This window comes from Phyllobates terribilis, unplaced genomic scaffold, assembly GCF_046119375.1.
Source record: "Phyllobates terribilis strain yellow unplaced genomic scaffold, ASM4611937v1 Scaffold_11__3_contigs__length_659146591, whole genome shotgun sequence".
Lineage (NCBI taxonomy): Eukaryota > Metazoa > Chordata > Amphibia > Anura > Dendrobatidae > Phyllobates > Phyllobates terribilis.
The window spans coordinates 589,624,260-589,646,276 of record NW_027362771.1 but is presented as its reverse complement, the minus strand read 5'-3'; the positions used below and the strand labels follow the sequence as shown (position 1 = coordinate 589,646,276).

At 39.7% G+C, this 22,017-nt stretch overlaps 1 protein-coding gene across 1 annotated transcript; it reads left to right on the top strand.

Annotated features, from left to right (window-relative positions):
- Window positions 1-990: 990 nt before the first annotated feature.
- On the top strand, window positions 991-20,884 carry LOC141167057 (phospholipid phosphatase 3-like). The gene is made up of 6 exons (XM_073654384.1): window positions 991-1,260; window positions 3,127-3,284; window positions 4,979-5,253; window positions 7,819-7,876; window positions 12,984-13,160; window positions 18,278-20,884. The coding sequence occupies exons 1-6, from the start codon at window positions 1,101-1,103 to the stop codon at window positions 18,371-18,373; spliced, it is 924 nt and encodes a 307-aa protein (XP_073510485.1). The 5' UTR covers window positions 991-1,100; the 3' UTR covers window positions 18,374-20,884.
- Window positions 20,885-22,017: the final 1,133 nt, after the last annotated feature.

Genomic DNA, 22,017 nt, shown 5'->3' with positions numbered 1-22,017 from the left:
TTGGTATTTAAGTATTGATAGATGATATTTTAAAAAGAAATGCATGGCACTATTATTTTACCACTATATGGCAATATTAATCCTGCCATAATATTTAGCTTATTCTTTCATTTGGTCACTGTAAGATGGTATTATTTGAGTGCCATTTAAACAATGTATGTCACTATTATTTTACCACAATACAGCAATATTTATTCAGACAAATAAAGATAATGCTTTTTCTGTTATTTGGTCACTGTATGTTGGTATTATTTGACTGGTATTTAAATTAATGTATTCTTCTATTAATTTTGGCACTATGCGGCGGTTTTTATTCAAACATTCGGTACGCTGATCTTGTCACTTGCTCAGTGCATATTCATATAATTTAAGCACTGTATTATGATAGACACTATATGGTGCTGTCACTTGGACATTGTTTGATTTATTACTTTGCCAGTTTATGTGGCGGTAGCATATTATATGAATATATGTACTGAAGTGTTACTTGGCACCTAACTGGTAGACTGGCACTGACTAGTATAATTATTTTTCTATTAATTGGCAGTATTATTGGGCATTATGTGATATGGGGGTCATTAGATATCAGCATTGATTATGGGACTATTGTGTCATCTGAATTCGGGGAATTAGGGAAGTCTGTAATGAGTAATTTTTCGGAGTCATTTTTACGGGTACTTACACTTTATAGTTGTAATGTTGTGATAAGGCTATACATTCACCTGCAGTAGAGCTGTGAACACTACTCTTATACCCGCCTGTCAACACTTTTCACGCCCTACAGCTATCCCATCTGAAGAACATATGGACCTTTGTAGATTGCAGGGCCCCGTAGAGGTGGCTTGTAGGGTGTGGACCTCTCCGGGCTCAGATTTTAGCTACATTATTCTCTTTTCCTAAACAGTTATCTCTCTTCCTCTCTTTCCTTCCAATGTCTGTCTCGCCCCCCCACATACACCACTCCCAGCTCCTCCTTCTCTTCCTCTCGCTCTCTTAACTGTCTCTGCTCTCTACTGACAAACTCAGAAGCTTCTCTGATCAGAGGAGGACATACATACAAGAGGCCAAGGCCGTCACTCATCTATTATCTAGCTGGCACAATGCATCTGACACCTGGAGGAGCACCGGACTGGTGTCCAGACCCCAGGGTCCTCAAAGTGACAGTTGGGGGTCACTGCGTCCACCGAGAACCCAGAACCAAAGTCAGCAAAGGATCTAGAAGGTCGCTGGTCTTCCTGGATTTGCTGTGCCTATGTGTGGGTAAGTATGTGCCCATCATTGTGCCATACATAGGTCTTTTGTAGAGCAGGAAATATTTAGAAATTTATTTTTATGAATTTCCTTAACTTTAAACTCTAAAAACGACCTAAATTTTTTTTTTTCGGAAACGCTGAACTTTAGATTGTATTTCTTGCAATTTTTTCCAGCATTTCTAAACTTTAAACTGTATTATCTACATTTTTTTTTAAATTAATTTCTAAGCCTTAATAAGTATTTCCTTCACATTTTCCTACATTTTTAAACTTTAAATTGTATTTCCTGCATTTTTCTTGAATTTGTAAACTGTATTTCTTAGATTTTTTTATGAATTTCTAAACGTTATATAGTGTTTCCTGCATTTTTTAATGATTTTTTTTTAAGCCTTAATATGTATTTCCTGCACGTTTCTGAATTTCTAAACTTTAAATTGTATTTCCTGTTCTTCTTCCTCAATTTCTAAACTTTAAACTGTGTTTTTATTACATTTTAATGCATTTCTGAACAATACTTTTTATTTCCTACCTTTTTTATTATTTCATGAACTTTCAGTTGCATTTCCTGCACTTTTCTTGATCTTCAACTTGTATTTTCTGCATCTGAATATCTGGACTTTTAAGTGTATTTCCTGAATTCTTATCCCTTTTTATTAATATTTTTGCACTTTATGGAGGTTTTTATTCTGTTCTGTTTATTATTTTCATTGACCCTATCATATGAGGTAGCCGAGTAGACATACATACATAAGTTGGGATACATTTCAGATGCAGCACAATCAAATCATTTCTCAAACCTCTTCCTAGTTCATATGTTTGGTATTTTTTATTATTATTATTATTAAATTTTTATCTGCATTTCGCCTTATATGTGAACTAACGTTCCTTGGGGATTGACCATTGATCAGATCTTTCAAGCAGCTCCTTGGCCATGGAGAGGATATATGTCCAGTCGGCCAACCACATGTTTGTCCATTAGGACAAAACTTGGCCATTAAAGAGTTGGTAGATACTCGTTTCTAAAAATGAAAGGGTATCCTCTTTATTGGTTATGATTAATTGTACCCCATCGTAGAAGAGGTGAGCATGACACTTGTTCATCCCATTCATCCTTTGGAGGAGAAGAAGGTTGGCATTACTTGCTGGCTGGTCCTACAACTTCGAGATGGTTCCACCGAGGTGGAGGAAGATGGAGCCTCAGCTGATGCCTTCACCTCTTTATAAGTTTTTTTACCTCCTGAAGATAGACACCCACTTATACTTATATAGTCTATAATATGTTGGTGTAAGGATGTCCTATTTTGGATGTTGCAGCGTAGGGGGGGGGGTATTTGACCGATTAATCACCTCCGTCAGAACAGAAGTAGACTAAAATTAGAACTTCAAAGTAACCAAAGTAGCTGCTGATGAGATGACACTGTTGTCACCATTAACCTCAAACACAAATTACTTCACAGTGCCTGGCGTGTTTTACCACAAGTTCCCCGATAATTTGGACCCCGCAGAACTATCTCATGGATAACACATAAGGACAAATGTCACACTGCAGTATCTGTATGTAGAGAAACAAAGGTGTGAGGGGAACATCAGCATTTCACATCTTGGTTTTATAGTTTAGAACTCACTGAGACTTTGACTCTTCTTGAGTTTTACAATCGTCAGGCCCAGAATAAAGAATAGAAGCCAACGGTGAACGTCAAATAACCATGAGATTTATGCAGTCTGACAAATGGAGAAAAGGTTACATGACTTGGCACATACTGGTGTGTACAAGTCATAAAGTTATGCAGTCTGCAGAGTTGTTCTGATCCTGTCTGTCTGTCTTGGGTTTATTAGGGTAGTATTAATTGACACTGTGCCTTTCTTATTACAGTCTCCATCCCTTTCTTGATCTGTGAGCTGGGTTTGGTTCCTCCCGTCCACCGTGGGTTTTTTTGTGACGATGACGGCATACAGTTCCCATCTACTCGGGAGGAAACTGTGAGCGACACCATGTTGATCAGCGTGGGTATCCTCATCACTGTATCCACGGTACGTCTGATCCTATATGGGTGTCTTCAGTTATATTTGAGCAGGTATTATAAAGAAGGGTTATTAAATTACAAATAAATAAATAGGGGAGTAAGAGGGAATGAATATACACCTTTATTACCTAAAATGCCTTACACCATAAAGTCCTCACTATAATCCTTATGAAGTCTTCACCATATTCATCACACCATAAAGTCCTCACCAGAGCCCTCACACCATGAAATTCTCACTATGGTCCTCACACCATAAAGTCCTCACCATAGTCCTCACACCATAAAGGTTTCACCGTAGCCCTCATACCAGGAAATCCTCACCATAGTCCTCATGCCATAAAGTCCTCACTATAGTACTTACTCCATAAAGTCCTCATTATAGGTTTTATTCAATAAAGTCCTCACCATAGTGCTCACATCATAAAGTCCTGACTATGGTCCTCATGACTTGAATTGCTCTCTATAGTCCTCACATCATGAAGTGCTCACTATTGTCCTCCCACCATAAAGTCCTCACACCATAAATTCCTCACACCATGAAGTGCTCACTATTGTCCTCACACCATGAAGTTCTCACTATTGTTCTCACACCATAAAATCCTCACACGATGAAGTGCTCTTTATAGTTCTCACACCATAAAGACCTCACCATAGCCCTCATACCGTGAAGAACTCACTATTGTCCTCATACCATGAAGTCCTCACCATAGCCCTCATACCATGAAGTCCTCACCATAGCCCTCATACCATGAAGTCCTCACTATTGTCCTCATACCATGAAGTCCTCACCATAGCCCCCATACCATGAAGTCCTCACCATAGCCCTCATACCATGAAGTCCTCACTATTGTCCTCATACCATGAAGTCCTCATCATAGCCCTCATACCATGAAGTACTCACCATAGCCCTCATACCATGAAGTCCTCACAATTGTCCTCAGACCATGAAGTCTTCACCATAGCCCTCATACCATGAAGTCCTCACCATAGCCCTCATATCATGAAGTCCTCACCATAGCCCTCATACCATGAAGTCCTCACTATTGTCCTCACACCATAAAGTCCTCACTATAGTCCTCACACCATAAAGTCCTCACACAATGAAGTGCTCACTATTGTCCTCACACCATAAATTTCTCACTATTGTTCTCACACGATAAAATCCTCACACGATGAAGTGCTCTTTATAGTTCTCACACCATAAAGACCTCACTATGGTACTCATACCATGAAGAACTCACTATTGTCCTCATACCATGAAGTCCTCACCTTAGCCCTCATACCATGAAGTCCTCACCATAGCCCTCATACCATGAAGTCCTCACTATAGCTCTCATACCATAAAGTTCTCACTATTGTCCTCAGACCACAAAGTCTTCATTATGCTTTTCGTAACATACTTTTTTCAGATTCCTGAATGGCACCTCTACCTTTTTATATAGTGGGATGGGACTACTAAGTAGATTTTACTATGCTTTCACTAGGTTCCCTTAGTGACAAGTCTTGGAGACCTGGGATGGTGTCCATATTGATTGACTAAACATGGAGTTCCCCTTTAAATTATGCATAAACATCATGAAGTACAAGATCTAGAGCCCCCAGGGATCTTCTTGACAATCTCAGCTCTTCTTCTTCTGTCCATGGCCCTTGTTTGCAGCAGCTGTCGGCATTGACCCTCATGATGTTTTTCCTCTCTCGCAGATTGTACTTGGAGAATGTCACCGGGTCGGCAGCCAGCGCAGATCAGATTCCTGTCCCAGGGCAGGCTACCTGTCCAGCATTTACCGCCAGGTGCTTCCCTTCCTATTTGGCTCTGCTCTCGGTCAGTCGCTGACTAATGCAGCCAAACTAAGCGCAGGTCGTCTGAGGCCGAACTTCTTCTCTGTGTGTAATCCGAAAGGCCTGAACTGTACTAAAGGGACGTATGTGGAGGACTACATATGTACGGGGAGCCTGAGTGCCGTGACGGAGGCCAGGTGAGACCCAAATTTTTTTGCTGAAAGCTCAGAGGCCCAGAGCTTCCCCTTTTCTTAAGCAGTAAAGTGTTTATCACTGTGAAAAAATGACCTCAAGGGAAATAAGGTGGGGGAATTTCAGAGGGTGTATCTAAAAAAAATTCCCCCTATAGTAAAAAAAAATTGAGTCATACTATTAGATGGATTTACTAGCTGAAAACAAGCCTTTCCGGTGGTACAATAGTTTCTCTTTAAATTCTAGAAAGGATTCTTTACACTAAAAGATGTAAAAGATGTAGAGATTCATCATTACCATTTTACAGAACTTTTTTTTCCCATGTATAAACATAATATTAGCACCACATATAGCATTAATGTTCTCTTCTAAAGATAAATAGGTCTGGTAGTGGGTTCTTTTTACTAAAAGCAGTAATTATAGGTTATTGTAAAAGGAAAACATCTGGGCATTTGTAGAAAGATGTCAGCAAATTACTTTATCTAAAAGGAAGCTGTCCTTGGAATGGGTTTGTTAATAACAGCTGAAAGGGTTCTTCACAGTAAAAGCTGTAATATATAGATTATGTTAACATTTAAGATCTTTGTATGGATATTTTCAATTTACTCCCCTAAACAAATCGGAATTGGATCTAGTTATTGGTTCTTTTCTAGCAATAGAAAGTGTTCTTGGCACTAAAAGTAGTAAATTCATTTTATGGAACGGTAACAGACCTTGACATCTACAAAAACATGTTACTGAGTGTATAATATGTAGCAGCAGAAGCATTTGATATTTCTGTTATAATGTAAATTAATTCTGTCTTTTCTATGCAAGGGTTCTTCGCAGTAAAAGCAGTAAAAATACTTTAATAACTCATCTAAACATGCAAATAAAGTATACATAATCAATAATGTTTATGACCAGTTATTGCACATTTTTTAGATTGAAGGAGTCCATTGTCTGGTGGGCTTGTTGACCTTCCCGCATGGCGCTCATTACATGCAGTAATTGCCGCTGTGATAATCATCCTGTTCTTAAAGACAAACATGTCTTTGTTTAAGATGTTCAACAAATTGAAGGAAGCCTAAGAAAAGGGGAAAGGGGGATTCTAGAAAAGTTATAGTGACTGATTGTATTGCAGGAAAAAAACCTTCTACTTAGGCAAAAGATGTATCACGAGAGGCAATGGCCGCTCCGCCGAGACGTGCGGGACACAAGGAAACCATTATCATCAGCCATTAGGCCTGACCGAGTCACGCACTGTTGGGATGGTCCTTCTCCTCTGGATCACTAAGGGTTAACCAGGGTTCTGGTTACATTAATCTACAGACAGTCAGGTTTTATGTTTGGTCCTTATTGTGGACATTAGGACCTGGGAACCGGAACACACTGAGGCTGAGGGATCTAGAAAGCCGAGGGTTAAGAGGTCCGATCTCGGGGGTAAAGCCCCTCAATCTGACCAGCAAGGTGGCAACCGTGACAGTAACGTCCTGTGCTGTCCTACAACATAGCATCATTTACTTTCCTGAAGTCTAATAATAATAATAATAATAATAATAATAATAATAGCAATGTTAAGAGGAATAACTATAATATTAATAAAAATTATAACTTTAATTATAATAGTAGTAGTAATAATAATAATAAATCATAATAATAGCAATAATAATAATAATTATTATTATTATTATTAAAATTATTATAACAACGACAAACATAATAGTAATAATGATAACAATAATAATAACAACAGCGATAATGATATAAGTAATGATAATAAAAATAATAATTGTCATCATCATGTAATTGTTTCCATTATTAAATTGAGTAGATAAAATCTGGTAATGGCGAATGCGAGCCATGGACTGAGTATGAAGGGAATAGGAAAGAAAGTATCATAATTCAAGTAATGATGAATATGTGTCCTGCCCTGATCAGATGGGATGGAAGGAGGCAGGAAACCCAAACCAGATGTGTAATCTACCTATCCGTCTATTATCTATCTATTATCTATCTATTATCTATCTATCATCTATCTATCTATCTATTATCTATCTATCTATCATCTATCTATCTATCTATCTATCTATTATCTATCTATTATCTATCTATTATCTATCTATCATCTATCTATCTATCTATTATCTATCATCTATCTATTATCTATCATCTATCTATCACCTATATATTATCTATTATCTATTATCTATCTAGTATCTATCTATTATCTATCTAGTATATATCTATTATCTATAATGTATTATCTATCTATCTATCTATCTATCATCTATCTATCTATCATCTATCTATTATCTATCTATTATCTATCTATTATCTATCTATCATCTATCTATTATCTATCATCTATCTATCACCTATATATTATCTATTATCTATTATCTATCTAGTATCTATCTATTATCTATCTAGTATATATCTATTATCTATGATGTATTATCTATCTATCTAGATAAAGTGCAGTTAGACGTTCATCCTGATCACCTCTCACTATAATGATTGCTCTCTGTCAGACACGCTTTGTTTTGTACATCTGCGATTATTAACAGTCCTTATATCTTGTATTTCAGGAAATCGTTCTATTCCGGTCACGCGTCCTTTGCGATGTACTCCATGTTATACCTCTCGGTGAGTATATGCCGTATACAGCAGGTGTATATATGCAGAGCCTATGGGCTGAGTCTCCTTTATGCTTGGATGGTGGTTACATGAAGGAGGAAGCGTGATATATAGCGGATGGTGACATTACTCAGCCCTCGTCTATATGAGGACAGTGGTTTTGCGGGTTTATATTTCGAAGTAGCAATCATCCGTACTGGTCCTGGCAGCGGAAGAAAACTCGTCCAGCTTATATGATACTGGGGAGAATATGGTGTACAGATGTAGCAGAGCCGAATGCCACGACTTACTCATTCTTTCTCTCTTTCTTTTTTTCTTTCTTTCTTTCTTTCTTTCTTTCTTTCTTTCTTTCTTTCTTTCTTTCTTTCCTTCTCCTAGAAATAGGAAAAATGGAACAGATATCTATCTACTCTATCTATCTATCATCTATCTATCTACTGTATCTATCTATCATCTATCATCTATCTATCATCTATATCTATCTATTATCTATCTATCATCTATCTGTCATCTAGCTATCATCTATCTACAGTATCTATCATCTATCTATCTATCTATCTATCTATTATCTATCTATCTATCATCTATCTATCTATCATCTATCTAGCTATATATCTATCTATCATCTATCTATCTATCATCTATCTAGCTATATATCTATCTATCATCTATCTATCATCTATATATCATCTATCTATCATCTATCATATATCTATCTATCTATCTATCTATGTATCATCTAGCTATCATCTATCTATCTATCTATCTATCTATCTATCATCTATCTATCATCTATCATCTGTCTATCATCTATCTATCATCTATCTACTGTATCTATCCATCTGTTTATCATCTATCTATCTATCTATCTATCATCTATCTATCATCTATCTATCATCTATCTACTGTATCTATCCATCTATCTATCTATCATCTATCTATCTATCATCTATCTATTATCTATCATCTATCTATTATCTATCTATCATCTATCTATCTATCTATCATCTATCTATCTATCTATCTATCTATCTATCTATCTATCATCTATCTATTATCTATCTATCTATCATCTATCTATCTATCTATCTATCTATCATCTATCTATCTATCTATCTATCATCTATCTACTGTATCTATCTATCATCTATCTATCATCTATCTACTGTATCTATCCATCTATCTATCATCTATCTATCTATCATCTATCTATCTATCTATCTATCTATCTATCTATCTATTATCTATCATCTATCTATTATCTATCTATCTATCATCTATCTATCATCTATCTATCTATCATCTATCTACTGTATCTATCTATCATCTATCTGTCTGTGTGTAGGGTTTATGGTCTCAGGGACCTTATGGCGCCCACGTTCTCAGACTCCATGTCGTCTCCTCGGAATCACATTCTGCTAATTCCCAGTAAGCGATGGTGTGACGCTTCCCCGATGTAGACTGGACGTCTCCAATACACAAATAATTAAAAAAAATTAAAACAAAAATGAAAAATGTGCCTTCCTTCTCAGGATCTTGATAGGCGGCGTGTGACCTGACTCAGCAATATATATTGCAGTGTAAGATGTATGATACATGACATAGGGGCCGGTGACTAGTCAGCGAGTGACCAACTGGTGACAGTGATTCAGGCAGATTGTGCAACAGATGGTCTCCATGATGACACGTGTTCTGTACATGTGGCCTATAATATATATGAGTCGCGCTGACATCATCAGCGCTGTATATACTATATATACTGATTATACTATATAGAGGTCACCAGCAGGGATGAGCGAATCTGCTGAAATGAGAAATCGGCATTTTCGCTCCAATTTGGCCAAGATATTCAAGAAGCATCAGATTTATATGAAGTAAATCAAATGTGTGTTACTGTGTTCTGATTCCTCTACAGACCCCGGAGAATAGTACTTAGCTGCTTTTTTCTTGCCATAATACAAATTCTAACAGTCTATTCAGTAGGACTATCAGCTGTGTATCCACCTGACTTCTGCACAACACAACTGAAGGTCCCAACCCCATTTATAAGGCAAGAAATCCCACTTATTAAACCTGACAGGGCACACCTGTGAAGTGAAAACCATTTCCGGTGACTACCTCTTGAGGCTCATCAAGAGAATGCCAAGAGTGTGCAAAGCAGCCATCAAAGCAAAAGGTGGCTACTTTGAAGAACCTAGAATATAAGACATATTTTCAGTTGTTTCACACTTTTTTGTTAAGTATATAATTCCACATGTGGTAATTCATAGTTTTGATGCCTTCAGAGTGAATGTACAATTTTCATAGTCATGAAAATACGGAAAAATCTTTAAATGAGAAGATGTGTCCAAACTTTTGGTCTGTACTGTATATATTTATTTACTTTGCCCTGGCCCACACCAATCCTCTGCACACAGCTACCTCCCTCTGGTCCAGACTGCCGTCACCGTAATTGTGATCGTCAGCTCTGGTGATCCCTAGACATCACACGTCATGATGATGTCACCCTCACCTGTCCTTCCGTGCAGCTTCCCTTCCAATCCTCGGCACAGCTAGCTCTCTCTGGTCCGGTCTTCCATCTTCATAGTGTTCTTCGGCAGCTCTGGTGATCCCTAGACATCACACGTCATGATGATGTCACCCCCACCTGTCCTTCCGTGCAGCTTCCCGTCCAGTCCTCTGCACAGCTAGCTCTCTCTGGTCCGGTCCTCCATCTCCATAGTGTTCTTCGGCGGCTCTGGTGATCACTAGATCTTACAAGTTCACCAGTCCTCTGCACAGCTAGCTCTCTCTGGACCGGTCTTCCTTCTTCATAGTGTTCTTCGGCGGCTCTGCTGATCACTAGATCTTACAAGTTCACTAGTCCTCTGCACAGCTAGCTCTCTCTGGACCGGTCTTCCTTCTTCATAGTGTTCTTTGGCGGCTCTGGTGATCACTAGATCTTACAAGTTCACCAGTCCTCTGCACAGCTAGCTCTCTCTGGACGGGTCTTCCTTCTTCATAGTGTTCTTCGGCGGCTCTGGTGATCACTAGATCTTACAAGTTCACTAGTCCTCTGCACAGCTAGCTCTCTCTTGTACAGTCTTCTTTCTTCCCAGTGTTCTTGGCCAACTTCAGTTCTCACGAGGCCCCACAGGCTGTCATGATGTTGCCCTCACCTGCGTTCCATACAGCAGCCTCCCTTATCCTCCTCGCAGCTAGCTTCCTCTGGTCCAGTTTTCTTTCTTACCGTGTTCTATACAACTTCCAGTGCTCATAAGGCCTCCCAGGCTGTCACCAGCTTCTCTGAGCAGCTAGCTCACTTTGGTCCAGTCTTCAGTCTTCAAGGTGATCTTTGACAGATTCAATGCTCACTATACCCCATGGATCATCATGATTTTGTCTTCACCTGTTCCTCCACAAAGCTCCCCATCTGATCATACCCTCAGCTAGCTCACTCTGGTCCAGTCTCCTGTCTTCACGGTGTTCTTTGATGGCCCCTGGGTGCTCACTAGGTCTCACATATTGCAGTAACATCACTGTCATTTATTCCTATGTGCAACTCTCCAACTTGACCTGTGCAGCTAGCTCTATATGGCCCAGTCTTCTGTCTTCATAATGTTCTCTGGTGATCACTAGGTCTCATGTGTCATGATATCGCCCTCATCTGTCTTTCCATGCAGCTTCCCACCCAATCCTCTGCAGAGCTAGCTCCCTACCGTCTGGTCTTCTTTCTTTACATAGTTCTTCTAGAACTCACAAGGCCCCACACGCCATCATGATATCACCCTCACCAGTCCTTCCACATAGCTAGCTCCCTCTGGCCACCACTGCTCCAGCTCTCCTTAGGTATCATGCGCTGTCATAACGTTGGCCTCACCTGTTCCTCCATGCAGCTCCCCACCTTGACCTCTTCGCAGCTCTCTGTTCCGGCCTTCTATCTTCATGGTGCTCTTTGGCTCTTGCTGCGTTCACTAGATCATGGATCAATAACTAGGCAACATGGAGTGATGCAGGACATAGCATCGTGTGACGCCTAGTCAATGACCCATGTCATAATGACTCGGCCTCACTTAATGACTAGGCCTCAATGACTAGGCCTCACTTAATGACTAGGCCTCACTTAATGACTCAGCCTCACGTAATGACTAGGCCTCACTTAATGACTAGGCCTCACTTAATGACTCGGCCTCACTTGATGACTTGGCCTCACTTGATGACTAGGCCTCACTTGATGACTAGGACTCACGTAATGACTAGACCTCACTTAATGACTAGGCCTCACTTAATGACTAGGCTTCGTTTGGGGACTAGGCCTCAATTGACGTCATGATTTGCATCTTTCTGAGAGATCATGACATTATGTGAAAAGCCTAGTGATCACCGTCTAAGGTCTCATTCACACATCAGTATTTTTGAATCAGTATTTCATCAGTATTTCTATGCCAAAACCAAAGTGACTCCAAAAAACAGACCAGGTGTCAATCTTTCATCTATAGTTTTTCTCTGTAACTTTCACCTCCTAGCTTTGGCATAAAAACACTGATGCAAAAATACTGATGTGTGAATGAGGCCTAAGAGAAGTATGAAGATGGAAGACCAGACCCAAGGGTGCTAGTATCGCAGAGGACATGGCAGAGAGCAGCGTGGCGGGACGGTCGATCGTCAGGGCAAGATGAGAATATATATTTTTACCCCTTCCTGGCCCTAAAACAAGTAGAACGATCACAAATAAATGTGAAATTCAAAGTAAATTCGATTTGCTTTACATCTGTTGGCTCATCTCTAGTCGCCAGCTAACCCCTGGATGACTTTCAAGGAGGTTGTCTACCTTGGACAATCCCTATTTGTTAATCTTTGAAAAAAATATAGAGTTGGCACAGTGTTCCCCTGCTGGGATCCTCAGCGATCGGCCGTAATCCGGCAATAAGTGTTCATTTTCTCTGCAGTGCCCCCACTGGTGAAATGAAGCATTACATAGTTCTCATTGAAATCAATGTATTGTATGGAAGACATGGAGAGTTGGGTCCTCCGGAGTCAGAGACTGTCTTTGTAACCGCTCTCCACTCTTTACTAGTATGTGAATATGGGTTTTGGATAGTAGATAGCCCCTGACTCCCTCTTTATGTCTCCCCAGTTTTACCTGCAGGTGCGGTTCACTTGGCGGGGGGCCCGGCTCCTGCGTCCTCTCGTTCAGTTCGTCTTGATCCTTGTGGCCTTCTATACAGGATTCACTCGGATATCGGACTACAGACACCACCCGTCTGATGTAGCTGTTGGGTTCTTACAGGGGGCGCTGGTCGCTTACTGGGTGGTAAGTACACAATGATTAATTAACAGTGTGATCAATGACCAGACCAATAGTTAAGTTAGCGGCTGTTAGGAGTGAGGGGTTTTCCTAATTTAGAGAGATCTGATTGGCCTGATGACTGCCGCCCCGCAGCCTCCCTCCTCCGACAAGGTCAGCACAATGCCAGTCTGCTGCCAGCTGACCACGAGACCCAGGGCCTGTCTGCACATACAGTCCTGCCTGTGACTGCAGCACATTGCTCCCAGCCAGAGTCAAATTACTCAGACCAAGGCCAAACCAGAACTGCGCCCAGGGCAGGGAAGGGTTAAGAATGTTTTTCACTTCTCTAGGAGTTTTGCAATAGTAGTTTCATTAAGCAAATGTATTCATGTGGAGAACATAATGATGGAGACACATAGATGATAGTCATATGCATATGAGAGAGATACGTAGATGATAGTCATATACTGTACATATGAGATAGATAAGTAGATTATTTATTATTATACATAGCTTCATCATATTCCGCAGCGCCCAGCGATTGTCATCCCAACTCACAATCTACATCCCCTGTCAGTATGTCTATAGAGCGAGGGAGGAAACTGGGGAACCCGCAGGAAGCCCACCCAAACACGGGGAGCGCATACTAACTCCTTGCAGATGTTGTCCTTGGTGGGATGTGAACCCAGGACCCCAGAGCTGCAAGGCTACAGTGCTAGCCACTAGATAGATAGATATATATGAGATAGATAGATGATAGATAGATGATAGATAGATGATAGATAGATAATAGATAGATAGATAGATGATAGATAGATAGATAGATAATAGATAGATAGATATATAATAGATAGATGATAGATAGATAATAGATAGATAGATAATAGATAGATGATAGATAGATAATAGATAGATAGATAGATAATAGATAGATGATAGATAGATAATAGATAGATAGATGATAGATAATAGATAGATGATAGATAGATAGATAGATAGATAGATGATAGATAGATAATAGATAGATAGATAATAGATAGATAGATAATAGATGATAGATAGATAGATAGATGATAGATAGATAGATAGATAATAGATAGATAGATAATAGATGATAGATAATAGATAGATAGATAATAGATAATAGATAGATAATAGATAGATAATAGATATATACTAGATAGATGATATATGATAGATAGATGGATAGATAGATATATAATAAATCGATATATGATAGATAGATAGATAGATGATAGATAATAGATAGATAGATAGATAATAGATAGATAGATAATAGATGATAGATAGATAGATAATAAATAGATAGATAGATGTATATGAGACATATAGATAGATAGATAATAGATAGATAATAGATAGATAATAGATAGATAGATGATAGATATATATGAGATAGATAATAGATATAGATAATAGATATAGATAGATAATCGGTAGATTTGAGATAGATAGATAGATAATAGATGAATAAATATATTATAAATAGATATATAATAGATACTGTAGATGGATAAATAGATAATATATACATAATAGATAGATAGATAATATATATATAATAGATAGATAGATAATATATATATAATAGATAGATAGATAATATATATATAATAGATAGATAGATAATAGATAGTTAATAAATAGATATGAGATAGAAATATGGATAGATAGTGTGAACGTAACGCTACTCAGACAACACAGGGTGAGGGTAATACAGCGTGGAAATACTTTATTGAACCATAAAGCGGACAATAAACACACAGAACATTCCCAGCAAATACCCAAGATGGTACAACATCACACAGTCTCACCCTTTCTTCTCCGCCCGCCTGGGATAGAACAGTTGCGTCTTTGGGACTTCCAGGGCCAACTACCTCAATCAGTGGCCCCCCTCTTCTGGTGAGCCCCCACAGAGAGAAGGTAGCGGCAAGCGTAGGAAGCTAGCAGTCCACCAAGGTACAAGGCCAGGAGACCCGAGGGTCCCACCCTGGCCTCTCCGATAGTTTCCATGACGCCAGATGACTGGAGGGTCCCAATCTGGCTTCTCAGAATGTCTCCATGGGTTCCAGGTGACCGGTGGTCCCAACTGGCAACTCCAAACAGCATATCCATGGGGATCAGGCGACCTCAACATCCCACCCTGGTCTCCCCAAATGTATCCATGGTCTCTCTAATGTTCAATGGAGCCGATCTGTATTCCTCCAGCTGGGGCCGAAGTCCCCTAAGCTGACATGCTGCAATACGTAATCAGCATATTATCAAACAGTATTGCTTCATTACCCTATCTTGCAAGATTTGCAGACAATGAGTTGCAGTACATCTTAACTCAATTGTCAACATTCAGGATTATTCAAACAATAGCCTGTGTTAATCAACCAAAGAAGAACACAGGTTAAAAAAAGTCAACATAAAAATAAAGGTTTACTGCTCTTGCCCATGAGAAAGTATGTGTGGCATAGTTAAGAAGAAAAGCTGTGTTGTCACAGATAGATAGATGGATAGATAGATAATAGATGGATAGATAGATAGATAGATAGATAACATATAGATAATGGATAGATGGATGGATGGATAGATAAATAATAGATAGCTATGAGATAGATAATAGATAGATGATAGGTAATAGATATGTACATATATAGATAGATATAAGATAGATAATACATAGATATATACTGTAATATATAGATAATGTGGTAGATCGACTCACTCAGCTGCTTAAAGAGGTAGTCACAGGAACACTTTCCGTTTAAGTTTTCAACTGGTATATTAAAACCATACTGCATAAACTAGTCCAAAATTATGTAAGGAAACACACCCTTCTGGTATAATGGGAAAAACAAAGGAGCATACAGTACAGTCAGTGAGGCTGCGGGGATCCGTCTACTCAGGGGAACAAAAACGAGGTTCAGTTCTCTTTAACACCAGCACAGCTCTGGAGATCTCATCTCCAGAAACACTGAACACTGAATGAGTCCAAAGACTACAGATTTACCTTCTGAACCACACCCTGGGGTGGAGATATGTTGAACAGCCTCCCACCTACTCTTCAGCTGTTTACAAAAACCCAGCCCTCAATATGGCCGATTAACCCCTCTCAGCACTTAGTGTGCTGGAGCATTTTTCCAGGTTCATATCACTGAGGCTAACATCCTGAGTGACACAAATCTCCCCTCCAGTATTTTACCAGTAAGCTTCTCCCAATAGATGATAGATAGATACTGTAATATATAGATAATGGATAGATGATAGATGTATAAAGATAGATAGATAGATAGATACATAGATAGACAGATACGTTAGATATATAATAGATAAATAAGAGATATAATATGATCTTGATAATAGATATGTCGATAGATAAATATGAGATAGAATATGAGACTGATAATAGATATGTCGATAGATTGAATATGAGATAGATAAATAGATAAAGAAGACAGATATTCTATAGATAACAGACAGATGATAGTAAACACATAATGAAATAACAACATACAGAACAGATATAACTTTCGCCCCGGTCAGACATAAGCTCAGTTATATATACACTGCCCTCCGCCCGGCCCTTTGTGTTGAGTATTTTTGGGAGAGTGGGAATCGGAAGTCTTGTATAAATGAAGAATAGGTGATATCCCTATGTCTGTGGTCCGTGCTGCGGGCCGCTGGCAATGTGAGGAGGGGGAGGGGAGCGGACAGGGCAGGAAACATCTGGATATCCTGCTTCACTTTACACAAAGGACAGTCGCTGACCGGCCCTGGCCTCCGCTCCCGCACCACAACTAGATCATACAGGGCAGTATATATATATACTAGATGGTGGCCCGATTCTAACGCATCGGGTATTCCAGCATATGTCTCCCGACCCTCCTTTATAATGCCCTATGCAGGATGTCACATCCCCCGTATATAATACCCCATGCAGGATGTCACATCCCCCGTATATAATACCCCATGCAGGAAGTCACATCCCACTATAGTGCCCCATGCAGGATGTCACATCCCCCCTATATAATACCCCATGCAGGATGTCACCTCTCCCCCATATAATGCCCCATGTAGGATGTCACCTCTCCCCCCATATAATGGCCCATGCAAGATGTCACCTCTCCCCCCATATAATGCCCCATGCACATGCAGGCTGTCACATCCCCCCTATATAATACCCCATGCAGGATGTCCCATCCCCCCATAGAGCCCCATGCAGGTCCCCTATGGCCCCATGCAAAAAAAAAAATCCAATACTCACCTCACTGCTTCTCTGGACTCCAGCGTAGTTGGCATGTTCACGCTGTGCGCTGTGACTGGTCAGGAGAGAGCGCGGTGTAAAGACGTCACCGCGCCCTCTGACCTGAGACGTCACAGAGCATCAGCGGAAGACACAGGAGCGCAGGCACGGGGAGGAGTAAATATGACGCCGGGTGCCGGGGTCCTGATCGAGCGGGGGGAGGGACGGGAGGAGAGGAGAGGGGAGGGGAGAGGAGGGGAGGGGAGAGGTAAGTATGACTCCGGGTGCCGGGGTCCTGATCGAGCGGGGGGAGGGACTGGAGGAAAGGGGAGGGGAGAGGAGAGGAGGGGAAAGGAGGGGAGAGGAGGGGAGGGGCGTCACACTTGTCCTCGGGAGATAAGCGGCCGTAGCCGCTGATCTTCCGACGATAGCCGCATGTAGGTCAGCGGCGCCTGGGGTCGGGGGACTTATGCTGCGAGCAGCCGGTTGCATCTCCCGGCTGCATCGCTGCTGACCTCCGTGCCACACATGAGCCGCTAATGGCCGCCATGTTTTTCTGAAATGCCGCATCGCTGATTGGCCGCGGCCGGACCAATCAGCGACCCAGGATTTCCAGGACAGACAGACAGACAGACAGAAAGACAGACGGGATAAGACAATTATATAGATAGATATTTTTTTTTATGTTTTTTGATGCCTAATGAAAGGAGCCCTTCATAGTGAAACTTATGCATTATTATGCCTGGTGCCGAGTGGGAGGAGCATGACACATGGACACCAAAGATAAGAGTCATGCTCCGCCCCTTCAGGTCATACTTCTATAATTGTGCTCCTTTAATCTGTGGTGTAACAATGTGATAACTTTCTTACATTTTCTCGATCTTTCCAGGCCTTCTACATTTCTGACTTGTTTAGAACGAAAAGCATACAGCCGGTTTCCATCCCTCCAAGACCTGAGAGCCCAGAGACGTTCACCAATTGCTAGGTGTCAGGATCATCGCCAGATACAAAGAGACAAAGCAAGTGACAGAGCGAGATGTCCATGGGGGATGTGTAAAGGAGAAAGCTCCACAGGACTGGATTGTGCCCGTAATCCTATAAAACTGCGGGATCTGTGGAGTGACATGTCTGAAGTGACAGTAGGAAGGTGACCAAGAAACTTCAGATGTCTGGAGAAAGGTGGAAATAGATTACGAAATTTTGGATTATGCTGGATTATAAAATATTCTGGATTAATGGAATGACAGACACTTCTAGAAAACAACCATGCTATCTACTTCTAAGCCAGAGACTGTTTGTCCTATATATTGTGATGACATTTTTGAAGTACACAATGATTCCAGACCAGAATCTGTTTTTTTGCACTTACATGCTGGACTATTGGAAGTATCGAATAATCAGTGAATTTACTATGAAAAATCAACTTCTCTTACTATAGAATTCTAGTTTCTTGTTACTACTAGGGCTGAAGGCTAGTAGGATTGATGGTCTAGTCCACCACTAAACTATGGGAAATTCTTATAGGAGTCATTTCATAGGCATATCGAGTAAAAAAAATTTATGAGCTAAAAAAGTCAGGAGCTAGTGCCCCAAAGTTATGGGAGAAATACTACTACAAGACGCCGTCCTTTACTTTACAACCTATTTTAATGGTTTGACATGTTAGGTTGATTTTTCACAAAATTACTACTAAAGATCAGTAGCTAGTGCCCTTTGTTATGGGAAATATATCAATAAAAAGTAAATGTGACACATCGTCCTTAAAACAAATATATATGTATATATATATTATATATATAGTAAATTATATGACAAACAAAAAAGGAGCCTATCATTTGGCATATTATATTGGTCTTTTACACACTGTTTTCAAAAAGATCAGTAGATAGTGCCCCATGTCATGACAGAGTCTTCCGAAAAGGAAAGTTGGTCTCGCAGGATAAAGGAATTTTATTGGAAATTTTGTGTTAAAGTAAAGCCTTCTTTCAAGTTTTGCCTAATACCTTTCAAAAAGTTTTCTGAAGCAAAAGATCAGAAGCAAGTGACTTGAGTCATAGGAAAGATCTTCCCCTAAAGAGTCGATGGTTTTCTGTAACTAATCTTATTTTAAGAAAACAAATATTGTACCAAGCTATAGATTCTTAATAGAAGTGACATAGTATAGTAATATTTTACATATTGTGCACCAAATGATCTGAAGCTAGTGCCTGTGCCATCAAAAGAACTTGTAAAAAAGGACATTGACATGCAATTATATAACTAGTGTTATATATCAAATCAAAGACTCTTTATAAATGTGACACAATATGTTGTCTTTTCCATATTGGGATTCAAAAGATCAGTAGCTGTTATGAGCCTAACTTCCGGAAATGAAAGGTGAATACATAGAATTTTATTATACTTTATACGCTAAACTAGAGACATTTTCCAAGTAACATAATGTCCAACATAATTTCCCCCAGAAAGTCCAGCACCAAAAAATCTGGAGTGATTGGCTTGTATCGTGGAAGAGAATTCCACGTAGATAAAAGTGAATTTTGCAGGGCTGAGCTTCTGTAATGAATGTGTGGTACTGAAGATGTAATACCTTACATTCTGAGTTCCACAACAGCCAATTCCAAAAGATCAGGAGCAAGTGACTTATGTAATGGAAGAGATTTTCACATAAAGAGAAGCTAGAGTTGCTGGGCAAAGCCTTTGTAAAAGATTGTGTGTATATTGCAGGCCAAACTTAGGAAGAAATATTGAACATATATATATTCCAAAATATCCAAAGACAAAAGATCAGGAGCAAGTTACTTGTGTAATGTAAGACATTTTCACATAAAGAGAAGTTAGTCTTGCAGGGCAGAGCCTTTTTAAAATAATGTATTGTATATCGTAAGCTAACCTGAAGATATAATACCTTACATATTGTGTTCCAAACATTCAAAGCCAAAAGATCTGGAGCAAGTGACTGTAACAGATGAGATTATCACGTAACGAGAAGTTAGTCTTGCAAGGCAGAGCCTTTTTGAAAAAATGATTTGTTACATTGTAGGCTAAGTTAGAGATGTAATACCTTACATATTGTGTTCCAAAACATCCAAAGCCAAAAGATCAGGAGCAAGTGACTCGTCTCATGAAATGGACTTTATAAGAAACGTGAAAGAGAAGTTAGTCTTGCAGGCAGAGCCTTTTTAAAAGAATGTATTGTATATTGTAAGCTAACCTAAAGACATAATACCTTACATATTGTGTTCCAAAACATCCAAAGCCAAAAGATCAGGAGCAAGTGACTCGTCTCATGAAATGGACTATATAAGAAACATCAATGACCACTGACAGAATTTTACGAAAAATTCAAGCTACTGAATGAGCGAACTAAGTAAAAAACATATAATTGGTGTTTACAGCCCACCCCTTGAAGGCCGCTGTTTTACAAACTGTTATGAACTTATCTCCAACCGCCGGACGATTGGGATCATTGAAAAACACTTGATTACATTTATATATAGAGAGATTTTCTGTTCCTCTATTAAAGTATATATATTAATCATTGCTGCCATGACTCAGCCTTGTGTAAATGCCTGGAGGGGTTGTAAATGCGCGGGATCGTGGGAGGGGGTCATTTGTGGGGCTTTCATATTTGCCTGTGGCTCATTCTGTATGTGCATAGCTTCCCACTCACATCAGAGCAGAACAGGTGTGAACATGCAGGAAGGTATCGGAGGACTTTACTGTGAATTTGGTTTTCACGCTTCAATTGCTTCTGAAGTTTCTAAGTTTTGAGACTTTCACTTTTTGCTCAAATGAAGGCAACGTAGTTGTCCGCATGATCGGTTCAGCTATCGATAAGAATAACTTTGGTCCTGTCGATGCTGACAGTAGGAAAGAAGCTATTTTTCACTGATCTTTCTAAACCGTCTTTTTCGGAAGCTTAAGGTATCGGGGACCTAAAATAAGGGTAGATCTAGAATTGTCCGGACCCCGATTATAAGTTTCTGTCACTCGCATTATTAGTAGCTGTGGGCCTCCATACGTCTTATGAATAAATACTTGAGATCCTATATTTACGGTTTGGCTCCTCGAGACCCTACTGATCTTCAGAATGATGTACCAGAACTAGAGATTAGAGAATAAATTTGTTTGGAATTAATTTCTACTTTAAAATTCCAAAAATCCATATCTGGCAAAACGCAGATTTCTTTGTGATTCACTTTTGCATGGATTCAGAAAAATGGAGTCAAAAATTCAACAAAAATTCTTTATTCTTTACTCTCCACTCCTCACCCTCACCCATTGAGTCCTTGTTGCATCTTCAGATTGCAACCACTCATGGTGAAATCCCCAGGCTTATCACACTAAGCTGGGACTTCTGGTTCTCATGAAGCCCAGGGCAGTTCTGCACAAGTTCGTTGTGACATCATGATGTTGGGACCTTCCGAGCACTTGTGCAAAACTCTCCAAGGCCTCATTAGATCCGGAAGTCCCTGCTCACTGTTACTGGCGGGTGAATTCAGCAAGGATCAGAAAGCATCAGAAGATGTGACGAGGACTGGACAGGAAGCCATGAGGAGTGGAGAGGTGACCAGAAAGGTGAGTATATGGATTCTTTTTATTTCTAACATATTATGTTTATTATGCTCA

What these genes read in the sequence shown, in the direction of transcription:
- LOC141167057 (XM_073654384.1), top strand. Translation starts at nt 1,101, where the DNA reads ATGCATCTGACACCTGGAGGAGCACCGGACTGGTGTCCAGACCCCAGG. An exon ending in TTTGCTGTGCCTATGTGTGG is followed by an intron (nt 1,261 to 3,126) that starts GTAAGTATGTGC and finishes TTCTTATTACAG; the next exon opens with TCTCCATCCCTTTCTTGATC. An exon ending in AGTGCCGTGACGGAGGCCAG is followed by an intron (nt 5,254 to 7,818) that starts GTGAGACCCAAA and finishes CTTGTATTTCAG; the next exon opens with GAAATCGTTCTATTCCGGTC.